The sequence below is a fragment of the Diplotaxodon limnothrissa genome, linkage group LG1 (assembly GCF_057381915.1).
Source record: "Diplotaxodon limnothrissa isolate DT_005_m linkage group LG1, D_limnothrissa_male_GT1.1, whole genome shotgun sequence".
In the NCBI taxonomy this organism is placed as follows: domain Eukaryota; kingdom Metazoa; phylum Chordata; class Actinopteri; order Cichliformes; family Cichlidae; genus Diplotaxodon; species Diplotaxodon limnothrissa.
The window spans coordinates 18,730,301-18,748,731 of record NC_140596.1 but is presented as its reverse complement, the minus strand read 5'-3'; the positions used below and the strand labels follow the sequence as shown (position 1 = coordinate 18,748,731).

Genomic DNA, 18,431 nt, shown 5'->3' with positions numbered 1-18,431 from the left:
ACAGAATTAACAGGATCAGCTGTCAGAGAAAAAAGAAGAACACAATGAATAGATTTGGACTGGGGGTGTATGTGGCGTGTATCCTGGAGCACATTCCTCTGAAGTTAAGCTGAATGAAAACTGTGACAGAAAAATCTAAACTTGATCTGCAACTGAGAACATTTTGTGTAAAGTTTGACAGCAGCCGCCTTATTACTGTGATGGATAGTAGCAGCTACAACAACGATTATCTTTTCTCCAACAACCTTGAGGGGACCTGACTGCTGAAGAAGCTTTGTCTGATGTTTACCTGCCCGGTCCACCCAAAGTCATGCCTTACCAATTGGTCTGCAATGATTCACTGAGTATCTCGATAAAAAATCCTTAATGCAACAATTTGTTTTGATACTCTAACCTACAACTCTAATGCTAAGTTGTTTGCATACAAATTCAAGCATTTCATCCACATTTGTGACTAAAAATAGACCTGCAATAGAAATGTATCGGAGGACTGATAACACAGCAGCAGCAGTGAAGATGAGCCTGTCAAAGTTTAACATGGAGCTGTAGTCTGTCTACACAGGGGTAGGAAACATAGGGTGTGGGGGCTAAAATTGGCCCGGCAAAGACTCCAACCCGGCCCAAATTTCACGTTTTTGTGAATCAACAAACTTTGTTTTATAATTACAGGACACTCTGAGCTACTGGAACTTGTTACGTAAGCCCAAAGAGTCATGATGACACATTTCTTTAATTAACTAGAGCAGCATTTCTTTGTTATGTAGAAAAACTCAGAGGCACAGTTGAAATTGTGCTTCCTTTTTCTACTACTAATATATCTCAGGGATTAAATGCTTTTACACTGTTAGACAGGAGGGTCTGTCAAGGTTTCATTAAAATTATTTTGAAGATTTAGATAAAATAATATTTAAAATTGTAAATAAAATATAATATTAAACAAATTAGGATAATATTTACAAATACAAAAATAAAAATATAAAAGCTTTTTTTGGGGGGGGGGGGGTTCTGAGTGCCAGTGAAAACAAACACAGGGCGGTGAAACTCTCAACTGCTGACCTGGGGCTGTTAAGCGGAGCACTGACTGATTACTACCTTTAATTATTAACATTAATTAATAATATCTGCATCACCAGAACATGTTTCCTGCAGCAGAAAATGTTCTGAGAACATTCAGCTCTGATAATGTTCACTTCAGAGAATGCTTACTTTTCTTCACTGCAACCACCAAATGGCTTAAGCTTAAACATCTAGAAACACACACGCGCACAAAAACACATGCACATGAACACACACCAAATACACAGCATCCAGCCTCATGCAGAACTCGTGTTTTGTTGCCTTCTACTAATGAAGAAAGCGCTCCAAGGGACAGAGTAAAGACTAACTTGTATTATGCTTTAGTTTACCTTATTTTATTTGACATTACTGTACTTGTAAGTATTTATTTTATATTAAAGAAAATGTTTTGGTTTAAAAAAATAGATTTTTAATTGTGCACGTAAATGACAAGGGTTTTGTTTTTTGACAGATGTTGTAGCTGCAGTTAAACTATTAAAACATTTGTCTTTTTAAAATGGAAACCAATGAAAAGGCTTTTAAAAAAGATGTATTTTTTCTGTTTTGAACATTTATAATCGCTCATTAATAAAAAAAAAACTATCTAATCTGATCACGTGAATAATGGATGAAATAATCAAGATCTGCGGCCCTGGTTTCTACTGTATTTAGTTTGTGTTACAATGTGTTTATGTGCTTACACCACTGCTTCAGATGCAATTTTCTCTCTCTCTTTTTTTTTTTTTTTTTTAAAGCTGTTGTTCATTAAAGTATGTGGCAACACCCTCGGGGAGAATTTCTTTGAACTGGTCCAACAGAATGAACTGCTTTGACATCTCCTTGTGTTTCAATCTCAGGAAACTGCAGTTCACCAATTAAATGTATTGGTCAGCAAACAAACACGTTCAACATAAGCTTGCACTTCTGACTTAGCTTCCCGAACAGCTAACAGGCACCAGTTCATATGCTTTAAGCAGTGCAGATGTAACTTTAGTCCCCAGCTGTGGTTAGAGAAGAAAATGCTTCTTGACCCTTACCAGTAAAAACACTGGTCTTTTCTGGATCACACTATTGACTAAAGTGCTCAAACAGCACAAAAAGGTAGCAACATCCTTTATAAACGACACTAAAAGTATCAAAAGGATGATCAGCAGAACCTGCGGAAAGTACCCTCGTTCACTAAGTCAAGCCTGTGCATTCATTTTGCATTTCAGCAGAAATGCATGGAACCCGGAAGTTAATTTTAGCTTTTACTCGTCCACCTCTTGGTGCTGAAGGAGAGCTCGGTCTTTACATGCCAGTGCCTGTTCCTCTCACTCGCCTTCCTGCTTGTACTGCAAAAGGCAAGTCACCAAAACTAGACAGAGTGGAACAGAGCTAATCAATGTATGTTTATGAGTACACCGTTCTTATTTTCTGTTAAATGAACTCAAATAATGACTGACTGCACCTTTAAACAAATCAGAAAAATGGCTCAACAGTTCGGACTAACAGATACGACTAACTAAATTTATGTTTAGTGTATTTTGCTATTTGCTGTGAACCTGCTGGTTGAGGTGAGGATTTTCAGTGTCACAGGCTGAACACTATTCAACATCCTGTGTGAAACGGACCCACATTACTGCCACAATGACGAGAACATTTGACTCCTAGTAGAAAAAAAAACATCCTTGTCTCCTCGCTAAGAGAAGCAGCTCAAAGCAGCCAGTGGGTCAAACTGGCAGCATTCAAGCTTTGTGTGATTTGTTTTGACTTGAGTTCAGTAGCCTATAAACTCCATGTGGGTGGGTTTGTTTTTATTTTCTGGCTTGTGGAATTCAGTACTTAATTATTTAAATTTAAGGGCAGGAAGTAAATGTTTGAAAGGCTGTTTTATCATCTTCATAAGTAGCTCTTTTGTTAAAGAAAAGAAAACATCTTCCTACTTTCTTTGGTTCTACCCTACAACCCACGACAATAAACACAGGCCTCAGAAAAAATTTAGCGCACGTTCTTTAGATACTTATCATCCACAGCTGCCATTTTTCATTAATATCACTATGTTACCAGTGAATCAATAAAAAAGAAACAGAAATGCATCCAAATAAATGTTAAAATATTCAAATTAATTACAGTATGCTGCTTAAAGACATCCTCATCACAAAGTAATTAAGCCGATGATGATGGCCTGTTTTACTGCAGAAGAATAAAATGTTTGGCTTCAATTTATAAAATATTTATTATGGGTTTGCTGTTTGCCTCCTTGAGGATTAATGACCTGAAAACATGGTGGCACTGATCCACCGTTTTGTTTTCTGCCATCTGAAATGACATGGGATTTATTTGGGTTATTTGCCTGGAGAAGGACTTGTTTGCTGTGCGAGTTTCTGGTGTTTTCTGTGATTCTACCTCAGTTCAACCGCCCGTTTTTAACCTCACAAGTGCGAGCTGTTTGACTTGTACACATAACTGCACTTGTACACTACATAATTTACAAAGGGAACCTAGACAAAAGCTACTGTTGCTTGATTCTGTAGAAATATGAGCTTAAAAAACCTCAGAGGTAACATTTATTGTTCGTGACTGTTGCATAAGAACAAACCCCATCGAATCTGTTGCAAAGGTTTTGTTGGGACAAGGCAAGTCACATTGTTTAGTGCCACATGACTACCAGTTTGGGTGTGTTATGTCATGAAGAGGTGAAGCTCAGCTGTGACCCTGAAGCTATTGTGTTTCACTGAAATGGCTAAAATCAATGTCTATTCTCTGAATGATAATTTGAGCTGTTTTCAGCACTATCTTCATTTTCTTTCTTTAAGCTTTGTTGATTATGGATAAAACATGAAATTGTGGATAATCTAGATGAAGTTGCAGGGCTTCATGAACATTGTCCACTAGTGTCCACTTGTTTTAAAAAATGTTGTTTAACTTTTGCATCATTATTCAAACTTTATTTCTGCTTCTTTTGCTCCGATAAACAAATAGATATCTGCTAAACAGAAGGAGCACAGATTTAGTTTCTTCAAGGTCAGAATGTAGCAGAGTAAAAGTGTGGGTAGGAATGCAGTCGTGAAAAAAATATCGTACATACAGAGTGAGAAAAATATGTTGGCACAACTTAATTTCTAAGATGAAAAATATTTGTGGTTAGTAAGGCGTGGTGTACATTACTTAACAGTCATCCACCCGAGGCCATTTTGTAATTGAAACCTCACCGGTTGAACATGTTCTGTAGCTTCTAGTTATCACATGAGTGTCTTGTGATGTTCAGGCCTGTTTTCATATTTTCTTTTTTTGGCTCCAAGGTAACAAAACCTATATGACTGCATGCATAGTGCACAAAACTTTCCACTGAAAAGCAAAAACGAAACAAACAATAGGCAAGTCAGTAATTTACCCCCCTCTAACATCTCTGATTTTCAAATGTAGGCCCAGCTGTTACAACGCCTGAAAGCACTGTTGTTACATATCTGATGTCTTCACGAGTTATTACACAAATCCAGTGAGAATAAACCTGGAATAAGCGGCTTTGTTGGTGCAGTTTTCAGATTGTGACTAATGTCCGTATAAAATAAATTTGAACTGATATTACAGGCAGTTTCCGAATGCTTGCCAAGAATACAGTGAAAATATGGCTGCCGGCGGAGCTCCCGGGCACGTCACTGCAACCCCCTCTGGCTTACGCTCCGTGGCTGCTGAGTGAGCCCTCATCTGGGACTCTCCTCAGCTCTTTCTGGGATGTTTCTGGGACAGTGGCGCGGCTGCCCCTCTGTTGGTCTTCTTTGGTCTCTTGTGTTCTGGGGGCCTCTGGATGTCTGGAGTTTTGATCTCCTCCATACCTGCTTCATGCCCTGGTGGACGGGGCTGTGGCCCCCCACACCCTCTAACAGATCATTACATGAAGGAACCTTTTAAAAACAAGTGCGTTCATGCTCACAGGTGTACACACGGGTGCTCACACATACAAACTACACCCTTTTTGGCTCCTACCTCAAAGCACACTGTGCACTGTCGATCTTACGTGCTGCACAATAATGTTTAACATTTAGTATTTACTGTTATATTCCCATAGATCATCATGTTGTTGTTTATTCTATTGCTCTAGTCTTCTTCTGCTTGTTTTCTTTTTTCTTTCTCAACAGGTGATCCAGGAAAAGAAGAAGAGAAAAAAAAAAAAAAGGACACAAAGACAAAGGTGATGAAGCAGATTTTCATTGTCTTTTCTCTCTTTTTTTCTACTTTCCCTCTCCTTCTGTTAACTTTCTTCTGAACTTTTCTTCTTGTTTTTCTTTCCCGTCCCCGAGTCTAGTCTGGCCTGATTACAATAACTTAGAATAAAAATAACTAATAAAGATCAAATAAACTATGACAATCAAGTGGACCAGTATAGCAAAAGGCCCACTTGGGAAAGTAAATCTGTTGGGCATTTTTTTCTTGGCCTTCAGACAATAATTCTGATTGCTACAGTGCCAGACAGGACACACAAAAAAGTAATGAATCTTCGGTAATACTGCATTAAATCTGCCGTTAATGATTGTTGAGATAGTTGTAGTACACCCTTTCTTATAATTTTGGTATTACTATCCAGACACGTCTGGAGAGAGACAGACACATGCTGCTGTTTGCAGATATTTCATAACCAGTTCTGCGGTCCAGCCTGCTGCTCTTGAAGCGTAATACTGAAAAAGTATAGTAAGGGTAGCATTAGTAAGTGACCAGGTAATTCCATTCAGTTCAGTTTTATGTATATAGCATTAAATCACATAAACAGTTGCTTTAAGGGACTTTATATTGTAAATGAAAGCGGGAAGGACAGATCATTCATGTACATGGATTTGCTAGCAAACATCAGCTTTCCCTCCAATGGCAGACTGCTAATCTTAGCTAGCTAGCAAAGGGAAGACAAATCAACCGATTGACAAAAAAATCACACATTAAACTCGACACACAACTGCGACAACGTCACTTTACTGCACTTTGCTGCAGAACACGTCACACTATTAAAAAGACAGTTGTGATTATGGAAAGTAACCAGTGGACTTTATCTAAGGGTCTGCATCCTAGCTTCAATTCCCAAACAGCAAGACACGTTTCTCTGTGACACCCAAATTTAACAACATCATATTAAGGGTTAAAGACAATAGAAACATTTTGGGTCCACTTTTGGGGAGCTGTAAGGTCCTCCATGTTTTTTGCAGTTATTGATTGTTAAAAATTAGGTCAGAGAACGGACAAAAGTATACCAACTTTTCTTTAATGAATATCAGCTTAACTGTCTTGATCAGAATATGCTTAAATTTTTTTGGGTACAACAAAATAGGAGAAGAAAATGCTGGAAAAAGTTTAATGCTGAAAAAAGTTTTATGCTCTCAAGTATGAATAGTGATGGAAATGAAATAAAGTAACGAAGAATCAAACTGCTAAGAGAGCAATGGTTTACAGATTATTGAGAATAACTGAGTGAATTTTAATCAAATTAAGGCAAGAGGAGAAAAAATATACATGCATGACACAAACAGGAAATGGCAGCAAGAACAAATGCACAAAGCTATTTAACCTCCTCATGTAAATACGAAACCTCTACTGTGTGCAATGTTACCAGTGTCACCTGACTCTTGTTATGAGTGGTATTCAGTAACTCTGTGCATCGCTACTGCTCAGATCTACAACAGGAACATGTATATACCTGTGTATATATATATATACATGTAAAGAAAAAAAAGAAAACACAGTTACAGAAGGAAGATTAACAGGTTGAAACAACTAAAAACATTTAGGTGGACTCGACAAGACTGAGAGAAAAACTATCCAACAACTTTTTCTAATTTCTAAAAAAGTTCAGATGCATAATTGTTTCGCTATTAGTTTTGTGGATTGTTTGTGGGGAAAAATGGCATTAATGTACTGAGTATAACTGAAAATCAAAAATGTATGTATGCCTATAACAGGCAGCAAAAGAGGCTCTAACATATAGAAGCAAATGAGAGATGCAGCAGAAAATCCTGTGCATAAGTCTTTAGCCAGGTGTGGCAGGGCTTTAAAAACAAACTTCACCGAGAAACATTCTTACTTCTCCCAATGCCATCATGCTGCCACATTAGATCTCAGTTTATGACTACGTAAACTGGCAGATTGACACAGATACTTTGCCAGTGACTGTACAGAGCTGTGTAAGTCTTGAACCACCCCTCATTATTCATACTATGCTTCCAAGGAGCCAGACTTTCCTGTAATAAGATTTTAAATCAGTCTTGAGCAATAGTTCTCGAGCCTTTCTGAAGCTCTTTCAATGGTTTTCTTGGGACACTGTGTGCTTTTTCATTCGTTTTCACTCCAGTCCTTGTACTTTCCCATTTTCGGATTAATGTTAAGTTGTTAAGCCACTTAAATCAGTTATATTATTCATTCAAACATAACAAGGGCACCTAACTTAACTGATAAATCAGTGTTGTGTTGACACATGACAGAAAACAGAGGAAAGAACCAACTCTAACTTGTATTTGTATGCACATTATTGCTAGCATCCTGCCACAAATTTCTTTAGCCAAATCTACGAATAATTCTAAAAATAACAGTGTGACAGAAAAAGTTTTTGCATCAACAAAGTGATTACTTAAAAAGCTATTGGCACAAAACTTGATAGATCTCAGTCTGGTGTGCAGCATGTCCTTAAAACATTTGAGGTAACTGAACACTAGGGGTGCAACGATACACAAAATTCACAGTTGGTTCGATACTTTGGTGTCACGGTTCGATATTTTTTCGATACAGAGAAAAAATGTTCATGCTTTTTTAATTTGTCATTTATTAAAATTATAAATATATATTTTAACTCAAACGTACAGTTTTTAAATTTAATGTTGCTGAAACAACAAAGGGATAAAATAAATATATCTGATCGAGAAATCACTCATCTTTGGAAAAGAGAGTTTATTACAGAGAAATGGGCTCTTTCCAAAATAAAAGCTATACTATACGCTTCTTCTGGGCTATATTCTCAGCAGCATATTAAACATATCAGGTCCCCATAAGGAGAATCATGTGCTAATGGCTGTCTAAATGACTCGGGTAAAGTTTGTAGCATGCCTGCTTGTTGTTTTTGTCTGCTTCCACTTGTCTTTGCACTAAGATGTTGGCGTAAATGTGCAGTCATATTCATTTTGTTCCCACTAGTGCTGTCAGCGTTAATCTGAAATGACGTTAACGCCACAACACGGCAAATCACGGTTAACGAGCTACCGCGGATAGCCCCGTGTGTGGGGCTGGACGGCGTCAACACGTTAACGAGGTAACTGCGCTAACGCAGTAGTTCCCACCAATGTAATTGAGCATTGCGTGGCACATCCGACACACTGTTTTACTTTTGTCCATGATGCGCTTACCTTCAGGGTCATACTTCACATGAAGACCAAAATGGTTCCAAACGCCAGATCTGAATGAGGGTGGGGGAGGTTCAATTTGCCATGTTGCAACGAGCTTAGCTTCTGTCTTGCTAGCTTGCGCTGCGCTCAGTGGATCTGCGCTTGACAGTGCAGCCTAGGCGGAGTAGTCGAACGCAGATCCACTGAGCTCTCAACACAGACAGCATGGTCAGAAGAAAAGTTGATAAAATAAATTAAAAATTTTGTATTGTTCGATACATATGCGTACCGAACCGAAAGCACTGTATCGAACGGTTCAATATCGATACGAGTATCGTTGCACCCCTACTCAACAAATAGAGGAGAAAAGATCTGAATGATGATTATGGTCTTTCAGTTGATCCATATAATTTTCACTGAAAAAGGTCTTAATGGAAGACCTACTCAAGATTTTTGTACAGTGCTGTGTAGCTAAATCTCGTAAACGATGTGCATACAATGATTTGCTTATAAAAGGGACTTCTTTTTCTGTTTTCCATGCACTGTAATTGTAACAATTAAAGATGAAAAATTAGTATAAAACTAGTATAAAAGATTTTAAGAAATGCATAAAAAAGATAAACGTACTAAAACCGGAGCTGAATGGTTTAGGTGGTATGTAAGCTCTCCAAACAAAGGGTGTTAAAAATTTAACTAAAGATCCAGAAATTCAAAATGAAAACACAAACAATAGGGTTAACTTAGTTTGACGGTGATGACAGTAGAACATTGAGCACAAATCTGCAGCTATAAAATGTTTAATTCCACTGAACTTTGTTTAATGTCCTAGTGTAGAGTTTCAATTTCCAAATCATTCAGGAAATCAATCACTTCTAGACTAGAACTGTTTGAAGAAATGACGTAGAAGACAGTGATTGACTGAATGCCTTGAGGACACAGAACAGATCCCAATTTCTCCTCAGTAGAAACAGTCATAGTCATAAAATCTGGACAAAGCAGTAGACACTGGATACATTCTTTTCTTAAACTCATTGAAGTTAATATGTTTCCAATTATTTAGCTGTTTTTTATTTGAATTTCAAAAATTAAATTAATTTAATCAAATTATTCAAACAATCAAAATCAAATCAAATCTAAATCTAGTGTTTTAGCAACATGCAAAAAGCAACACATTCTACAACCCAAATCCTGATGTAAAGACACCCATGGAAGCAGCTTATCCCATCAATAATGCGGTAGTGTGTGCCCAGTTTAGCTCAATCACCTGTGAGGCTGTGTGACTAACCTGCATGTGCTTTGACCAGAAGTCGCATGATGGACCACGTGAGAGACAAAGATGCTGTCTGACAAAGTAAAACTCTTGTCTGTTCTAAAATGCTTCTACAGGTAATCTGCATGTCAGATCATCTACAGGATTGTCCTGTAGGTTTCTGCCTGACGCAGTCCTATCGCTGCGACATCTTGCGCGCTGTTGCTGTACATACCTGACAAGTTGTATAAAATTCCTTTCAGTTTTGTCACTCTCCTCCAGGTCAACCTTCACAATCAATGGGCAATCAACGTGACTGACACTTTATTTTCTTTAGAAAAGCTGCGCTATTAAGATTAATTTCATATGATGAACTCGTCTTTCATAAATCTGTAACAGAATACACAAAAGAAATATGCTGTAAACCCGAGAAGAGTGATGACACGATAAAGAGGAAATGACAGAAATCAGTCATGTGAGGAGAAAACAATTTTTTGATGCCTTTGTGCTGATAGGATTGATTGCTGATGTTTTCGATATGGAAAGTTCTTATGAAAACTATGGAAAAAGAAAAGGACACTTACAAGAGCATGATCATTTAAAGGAAATCAGTAAAGTGTTGGAACTTGACCATTTCAGAGCACCTTGATGTTGTTTCATCAAGCCTCATTAGACGGAGTATCCCTGTCTTCCCTCAGTGTGTGTTTTACTGATTGTGATGGAGAGCACTGTTTAAAACTGTTGAGATTTGATATTCTTAATGCCACAGCTCATGATTGAGATCATTTCCATACTCTTAAAATCATTTGCAGAGCCCTTATGTGTCATTTAGTGCTGTGCGTGGCATGCTCAGGTGTGGACTTAGGGGCGGAACTGAACTTAAAACCAGTTTTATTGCTGGACTTAAAGGAAAAATACAATCTAGGAAACATGGAACCCAGAATGGAATTAATAATCAACTAGGAGAATAAAACGCAAAGAAGACACACCACATGATGGGAGATTGCAACAATGAATTAAGGAAACTGAACGCTTAAATACACACATGAGGCAATCATGGAGCTGGCACACAAAGGGACACAGCTGAACTAAATCAGGGAAATGAGACAGAGCAACCTGAACATGATGCACAAAGGGCGAGAGACTATCAAAATAAGACAGGAAGGCTCACAACACCTCTGTACTGATTTACATTGACCGTGTCAGCAACAATTCTTCTCAGAGCAAAACAGAACTGGATCATCTCATTTAGGGCACAAGTTTTCAGTCTTAGATCATTATCTTGGTGTAAGCTACACACTAAGTGTCGAGAGTATAGCGAAGTATGACTTCCAGATCTCTGTAGAACATTGCCGGTGCTTTTAACATTACTGAAATCACCAATGTGCATTCATCTTTGTTAATTTGCATAACTGCAAATTTGCTGCTGTTTGCAAATGTCAACAGTAAGTTATGACCTGCAGAACGTCCGTGATCATGTACTGGGCTGATACTGTTTCCTGTGACACTAGTGTGATGGTTCTCAACCTTTTTCTGACAAGTCCCCCATCAGCAGCAACAAAGGTCACACCTCTGCCCACACCTCAGTTTTTACCCATCATAGCCATAATCACAACCTAGTTTTATGCCATATTTTCCCCATAGCTATATGCCCCACTAAACACAGTTTACAGTCCTTTTTACTGATTTGTTTGCAAGTGATCTAAATATAGGTATTGCTTTTGTCAGTTTTTCTTTTGAAACATGAGACAGTTGAAACCCCCTGTCAATGAAGCTCCTGTCTTCTGTGTCCTAACAATAACTCTTTCAAAGTTGACTTCTTCTGCTTGTCATTTTGATTCAATGATATTGGATGGTACCATTCAGTGCACTGAACTGACACTCATTTGTGTCATTAGCATTAGCATTTGCTACACAGATGTGTTTAAATGCAAACATGCATTTAAACACAGTATATAACGCAAAAACAGAGGTTACAATCTAATGGGCTTAAAATTCTTATTTGGTATGTCTCTAGTAGCACGATCAGCTCTCTTGGGCAAGCTTTCTTTTAATTTCTTTAGGTAGTCTTCAGAAATAACTCTTCAGGCAAGTTGGGGGACATTCAAAGGGCATCTTTGGACATTGGCTGCCTTCTCTTCTGTTCCCTGTCAAATAGATCCCACACTGCTTCAGTAATGTTGAGGTCCAGACTCTGGGGAGGCCAATCCATGACTGATGATGATACATTGTGTGTGTGTGTGTGTGTGTGTGTGTGTGTGTGTGTGTGTTTAAGGCAATGTCTAATAAAGAAATAGAAGACAATTGAAAAACTTTGTTTGAATAGTTGCGGTGCACTGATCTGCTTCTACCTTACCTGCTGATTGACAGGAGCTCTTAATATCTCTACTGGGATCACTTAGGAGCTCTGTCGTCAATGCTGAACATGTGACACCAATTGACTACAGCATTTCTGAAATAACTTCATCAGATAAAATCTGAAACCTCTGTACTGTTCCTCTGTCACATGTTTGAACATATTTCTAGGCAACATTGTATAATTTTTCCATCAACTATGCTGAATGATAATGGCTTTACAGATACACGATTGTGCCAACTGAAATACTCCATGTGGACTTTTTCTTTCCATCATAGACTAAAGACGGCATGATCACTGCAGCATTCATTCATGAAAACATGGCTGCCTTTTGCCTTAGCGCATTTCAGTTAGGCTGTGACAGGGCTTCAAAATTAAACTTCACTGAGAGACATTATTACTTAATGCCACCCTGCTGCCAGTTAAGATCCCTGTGTGCGACAATGTCAGCTAGCAGTCTTGACAAGGAAAGGATAATTTGCCAGTCGTCCCTCATTTCTTTATATTGTGCTAGGAAATTATTTTATTTCTCGAAATATGTGCAAACGTGCATGTTTTGCTATTTTTCAGTTAAACAAATGGTAGCAGACTCCTAATAACAAAGTGCCTAAATATATAGCTTTTCATCCCCAGAGTCAGGTGCTTTTTTTATGCTTGAGTTATAGATAAGCGTCAAACAGATTAACAAACCAACACAATTAAAACAAAAAACAAAATAACATAAAAACATGGAAATGGTCAGGACTTCAAATTAATGCTGCGACTACATAACCAAAACACACACACACACACACACACACACACACACACACACACACACACACAAATACGTACGTACGTACGTACGTATGTATGTATATGTGTATATCATAAACTGCTGCTTGCTCAAAATACAGATTGTTGTTGTTTCTTCTTACTCGGATAAAGCAATAAAGTAAAAGGTTTTTGGTATGTGGAATTTTTTTTAGCCTTTATGAACTACATGCTCAACTTACATATTGAAGCCTTACTTTAGATTTGATTGAATTAGTTTTATTCCACATCAAAACAGAGCACTGTATAAGGATACATATGCAATGCAATGTGTTACAGCGCAAGCACCCTCAAAACATTACGATATGACGACTTATACACCTAAATGAAAGAAATTTCCTTCCAATATTTTGTACTTGACTTATGATGCAAGGAAGGTAAATTGTCTATGAGGCCTGTTAAGCTCTATACAAATAATGTCTCATATGTTGCTGGAGGATATAAATGTGATTATATGATTGCTCAGGGCATTACATAACGAGTTGAAGAAGGTGGATTATCTTTGAAGAGAGAAACCAGATACAATCAAGAATGTTGCATGTGTCACTCAAGTGCAAGAGAGCTTCTACCCAGCACATGATGAGTCCTTAAACTGGAATCTCTTTGATGAGATAATCACCAAAACGTGGAAACACAGTGAGAACAAAACGTATCCAGATACTGTAAGCATTAGACATGTGAGGCACTGAGGGGACAACAGTCAGCAGCACCCTTTACTCACTGTAAAACAGTGAGCAAAGCATCACATACACAAAACTAACAAAAGCATTGTAGGTGGCTTTATGCAGATTTACAGACTAAATATTAGAGTGCTGATGTTTAATCTTGCATGTCAAGGATGTGGGCAGTGCACAGAGGAAGGTGGTTTGCATTGCTTTAGTCAGCTCGGCCGCGTAAAATTGATGTTCAAGTATAAAACTGGGAACAGGCTGTGTTTGCTCACTTCATCCCAAGAAAGCAGACACTGTTTCAAAGAGCAGTAAAGGGCATGGCAGATATGGTGCTGTTACATAAAATAAAAAATTGTAAAAGAAATTTTAAAAAAAGAATTTGGTAAAAAAAGAATCCTAAATTGAGTATGAATCTCTACAATGTAGTATAACCCTTACTGACAAGTGTGTTCACCTGACACCAGTTTCATGCCTGGACAGAGCACACGGCTGTCACACATAACTGATTTTCAGTGCAGCATTAAATAAGCAGTAGTATTCTTTATTCCGGCTGCAAATATAGCTTCTGGTGTAATATTTACTGTTTTTAACCCATTGGACAACTTTGATATAATGGCATTTTAAGAAGTCATACTGGGTTAGTATAGTGATGCAATCTGATTATTTCCTGCTGCCTGTTCTAGGAATAACGTCCCCTACTTTTAACAGGAAGAGCAGAGCAGCAGGTAAGGAGTGGTTTAGCTCATGAAAGATAACACGAGCACACACCTTGCTTGTGAGTGGTAGAGAGAGTCACACCCCCTCCCAAAGTTCACAATATATAAGATGCTGACAGCCAGCTTGAAGTCACAGCTGAGTGAGGACCCTACCTGAGGAGCGATCAGAGCATCGTCAGAAGAAAGTCATCAAGATGGGAAACTGCTGTGAAAGAGCTGGAAATTTCTTCGGCCCGCAGAACAACACCTATATACGTGTTAGTTTACCGGCTGTTTGCTTCGTCTGGCAGATTGCTATGGTTATTCTCTTTGGAGTTTTTATCCGGTATGACGAGGAATCGGATGAAAAAGGATGGCATGAGTTCAAAAGGAGTCATAACATCACCAGCAACATTGAGAATGACTTCTACTTCAGATATCCAAGTAAGTACAACAACAGACAGCCTTTAAGAAATCTCTTTTTTATTTTCAAGTGCATTTGCTACTTGTAGCATATGCATGCTAAACGTAGCTCGGACATGCATGCATGCATGCATGCACTTTTGGGATACATGTATGTGTGAATAAATAAAAGTGCCGTGTTTTCTCGCTTAATGCTGTGAAAGCAGACACTATTGTCTGAGATCTTTGGCAGTTTCCACTGATGTCTAAGGGATGACGGTGAATTCCTCCCCCACCAATATTTACAACAACAATAATGATAATAATCATTTTTACTTTCAAAGGCTGAATACTTTTACAGAAGGTATCTTTTTTTTGTATGCCACAGGGGGAAAAAAGCTGGAAATAGTAATAAAAGATAATGATGGCAATGATGATAATAATAAAACATACTTTTTTCAGGCTTATGTGCGGTAATGTGGCAGTACTTAACTACTGAAAATGTTGTAATGTGCAATGTCCCTGAGAAACTAACAGATTGTCTTCCCAGTGATCTACGTGCTGACATCCTTAAAGAAGAGTTTACATTAAACTGGAAATATTAATATAACTTAAAAAAAAGAAATAAAGTGTTAAACAACATTTCAGACTCCTTCTGTTTTACTCAATATTAATAATAATAAAAGGCAGGTGGGATCGCAAAAACACTGAAATTTTTTTTTTTTAAATCTCTGCAGGCTTCCAGGACGTCCATGTCATGATCTTTGTAGGCTTTGGCTTTCTCATGACTTTCCTGAAGCGCTACAGCTTCGGTGGCGTGGGATTTAACTTTCTAATCGCCGCCTTTGGTCTACAGTGGGCTCTCCTCATGCAAGGTTGGTTCCACAGTTTGGACCCCGTCACTGGAAAAATCACCATCGGAATTGAGAGGTAAGTGCCATCGCTCCTTGGTGAGTTATGTAATTCAAAAATGAAACCACATTCTTTAACTTGTAAATGTTAATAACCGGCTTGAACTGTGGTTGCTTTCCTTCAGTCTGATTAACGCTGACTTCTGCTGTGCTGGATCTCTGATCGCCTACGGGGCTCTCCTGGGGAAAGTAAGCCCTGTCCAGCTGATGATTGTCACCTTATTTGGTGTCACACTTTTTGCTGTGGAGGAATACATCATCCTTGACCTCTTTCATGTGAGTCTCGGCAGCCACATTAAAAATTTGAACTTTCCTTCAGAGTTTAAAAATTGTATTGTGGGGATTTGCAGTTCTGTTTTTCTGCCCATTTAAAAAAGCGTAATTATTTTCACAGTGCAGAGATGCTGGTGGCTCCATGGTCATTCACACCTTTGGAGGGTACTATGGTTTGGCCATCTCCTGGGTGCTGTACCGACCAAACCTGAACTTAAGTAAACGTCTCAATGGGTCTGTCTACCACTCTGATCTGTTTGCTATGATTGGTGAGTAAATGGAAAATTACAGAGTTTGCCAAACTCTGTATTTTGTTTAACCCACCTAACATGTGTCCTTGCCTTTCTTACACCTTGCAGGTGCACTGTTCCTGTGGATGTTCTGGCCCAGTTTTAACTCGGCCATCACAAACCACGGTGCTGGACAGCATAGAACAGTCATCAACACTTACCTTTCCCTCGCTGCCTGTGTTCTTACCACTTTCGCCATCTCCAGTATGGGTCAAAAGAAAGGAAAATTAGACATGGTATGGCACACAAAGGGAAATGATACAGAAGCTTATGAAATCGACTTATTTATGAACGCTAATGTTCCACTTTTATCTGACAGGTACATATCCAGAATGCCTCTCTGGCTGCTGGGGTTGCAATGGGGACATCAGCAGAGTTTATGATCACTCCTTACGGTTCAATCATTGTGGGTTTCTGCTGTGGTATCATCTCCACCTTTGGGTACTTATATGTCACGGTGAGTGATGCCATTCTTTAACCCCCTAGCTTCTGTTCTGAGAGATTTTTGTGTTCTGGTGTTATCATAGGAAAAACAAAGAAAGAAGCAGTGACATGCAAAAACTGCTGTGCGGAAATCAGGAGTCTGATAAGAACAATGAGGAAGAATTTTAAGAGCAGTCACTGCATGGTTTTAATATTAAGTATAGGATGAATACTTTACAATAAATGGAAGCAAGGTGTGGTGACTGTGAAATTGATGCCATCCAATTGACAAATTGATGAATAAAAGATCACTGACACAGGCTATTAGTAAAAAAAAAAAAAGACTGCTAATTAGTTGTGACTTTATTTTTCTCAGCCCTTTTTGGAGAAAAGGCTCAAGCTCCAGGATACATGTGGCATCCACAACTTGCATGCCGTGCCAGGGATGCTCGGTGGCTTCGTAGGTGCCATAGTTGCTGCAGCAGCTACTGAAGAGGTCTATGGCAAAGAGGGGTGAGTGACAAACGCGAATACACATAAAACTTGGAATTCAAAAACTGACCAGACCTGTTTACTGACTACTTCTAGGGATCCACACGCCCAGTTATTCAGCCTCCTTTTTTGAAAGACTCACATTAACTATGCAGTGACATTTGAACTTTCTACTTCAGTTATGATTAGTGCTGTCAGCGTTAATCTCACTAAAATGACGTTAACGGAGAGTTGCCGCGTTAATGCGGTTATTTTTTAGCGAGATTAACGCTGACAGCACAAGTTGTGATGTGTTGAAAATGCACCGAAATTCAAGAGTTGTTGTTTGTTTGTTGTTGTTGTTTTTTTCCTGTGCAGGCTGGTCGAGACATTTGGCTTGAGTGGCAAGTTTGAAAACAGGAGTATGTCAACGCAGGGAGCCTACCAGGCTGCTGGCACATGTGTAGCAATTGCATTTGGACTGGTTGGAGGAGTCTGTGTTGGTGAGTTTCATAACATCATTTTTGCTTTCACTTGGAAAGATTTATTTCTTTTTTAAAGAACTCCATGAAGTATTTAAAAACAACATTTATGCAGAATTTTAAGAAAACTAGATAAAATGAAAATCAGGAAAGGCTATTGTGACTATTTTTGAGACACCTTTTTTTATTTTTTTTTATTTTTTTTAAGTATAAAATTTACAGTGAACAATGCTATGATAGGCAAGGATAATGTAAGTAACAAATCTTAATGATATAATATTCTCTTTTTAAAGGTTTCATCCTGAGGTTTCCCCTCTGGGGAGATCCTGCTGATGACTTTTGCTTTGATGATGAAGCGTACTGGGAGGTGAGACTGCACTAGATGGTGTTCTTGCCCTTTGACTATGCAGGCCTTTAAATACTGGTTCATTTTGGTTCGCTTTCTGATTTCATCTTTTGGTTCCAGCTTCCTGAGGATGAAGAGACAATCCCTCCTGTTTTGGAATACAACAACCACATGATAAACAAGCACCAAGACACGTAAGCTCAGAAACTTTAACTGTCCTCCTTACTTACCACTTCCTCCTCCTCATGAAATTCTTGTTAACTCATTTTCCTCTTTTCTTTCACAGACATGAGTCACAATTCTCTCTGGAGGAAAGTTAGAGACTTGCAGCAGGAGTCCAGTCCCCTTTATATCCTCATGAACTTTATGCAGCTGATAAACATGAACTGATGAAGGAGCTTTGGAAAATAAGCCACATGAAAATGTTTTAATATACAAGTATTGTTTTGCACAATTTATGTCTCATGTAGTTGCCTATTATCAGCTATTAGAAGCTTTAAGTTAAAACAACATAAAATAATCAGTAAATGTCCAATTCAACAAAATATTATTTGGAATCAAGGTTTTTAAAGCTGCTGGAGCTTCAAACTGTTCTCAAAATGTTGATTTTTACCTTCACTTTGGAAGCAACATATATCATTCTGACTTCAGAA

At 38.3% G+C, this 18,431-nt stretch overlaps 1 protein-coding gene across 1 annotated transcript; it reads left to right on the top strand.

Annotated features, from left to right (window-relative positions):
* Window positions 1-14,395: 14,395 nt before the first annotated feature.
* rhcga (Rh family, C glycoprotein a) lies at window positions 14,396-18,098 on the top strand. Its single transcript, XM_085354377.1, has 11 exons — window positions 14,396-14,624; window positions 15,320-15,512; window positions 15,619-15,769; window positions 15,888-16,035; window positions 16,126-16,292; window positions 16,376-16,513; window positions 16,856-16,992; window positions 17,329-17,453; window positions 17,726-17,799; window positions 17,899-17,972; window positions 18,065-18,098. The coding sequence occupies exons 1-11, from the start codon at window positions 14,396-14,398 to the stop codon at window positions 18,096-18,098; spliced, it is 1,470 nt and encodes a 489-aa protein (XP_085210503.1).
* Window positions 18,099-18,431: the final 333 nt, after the last annotated feature.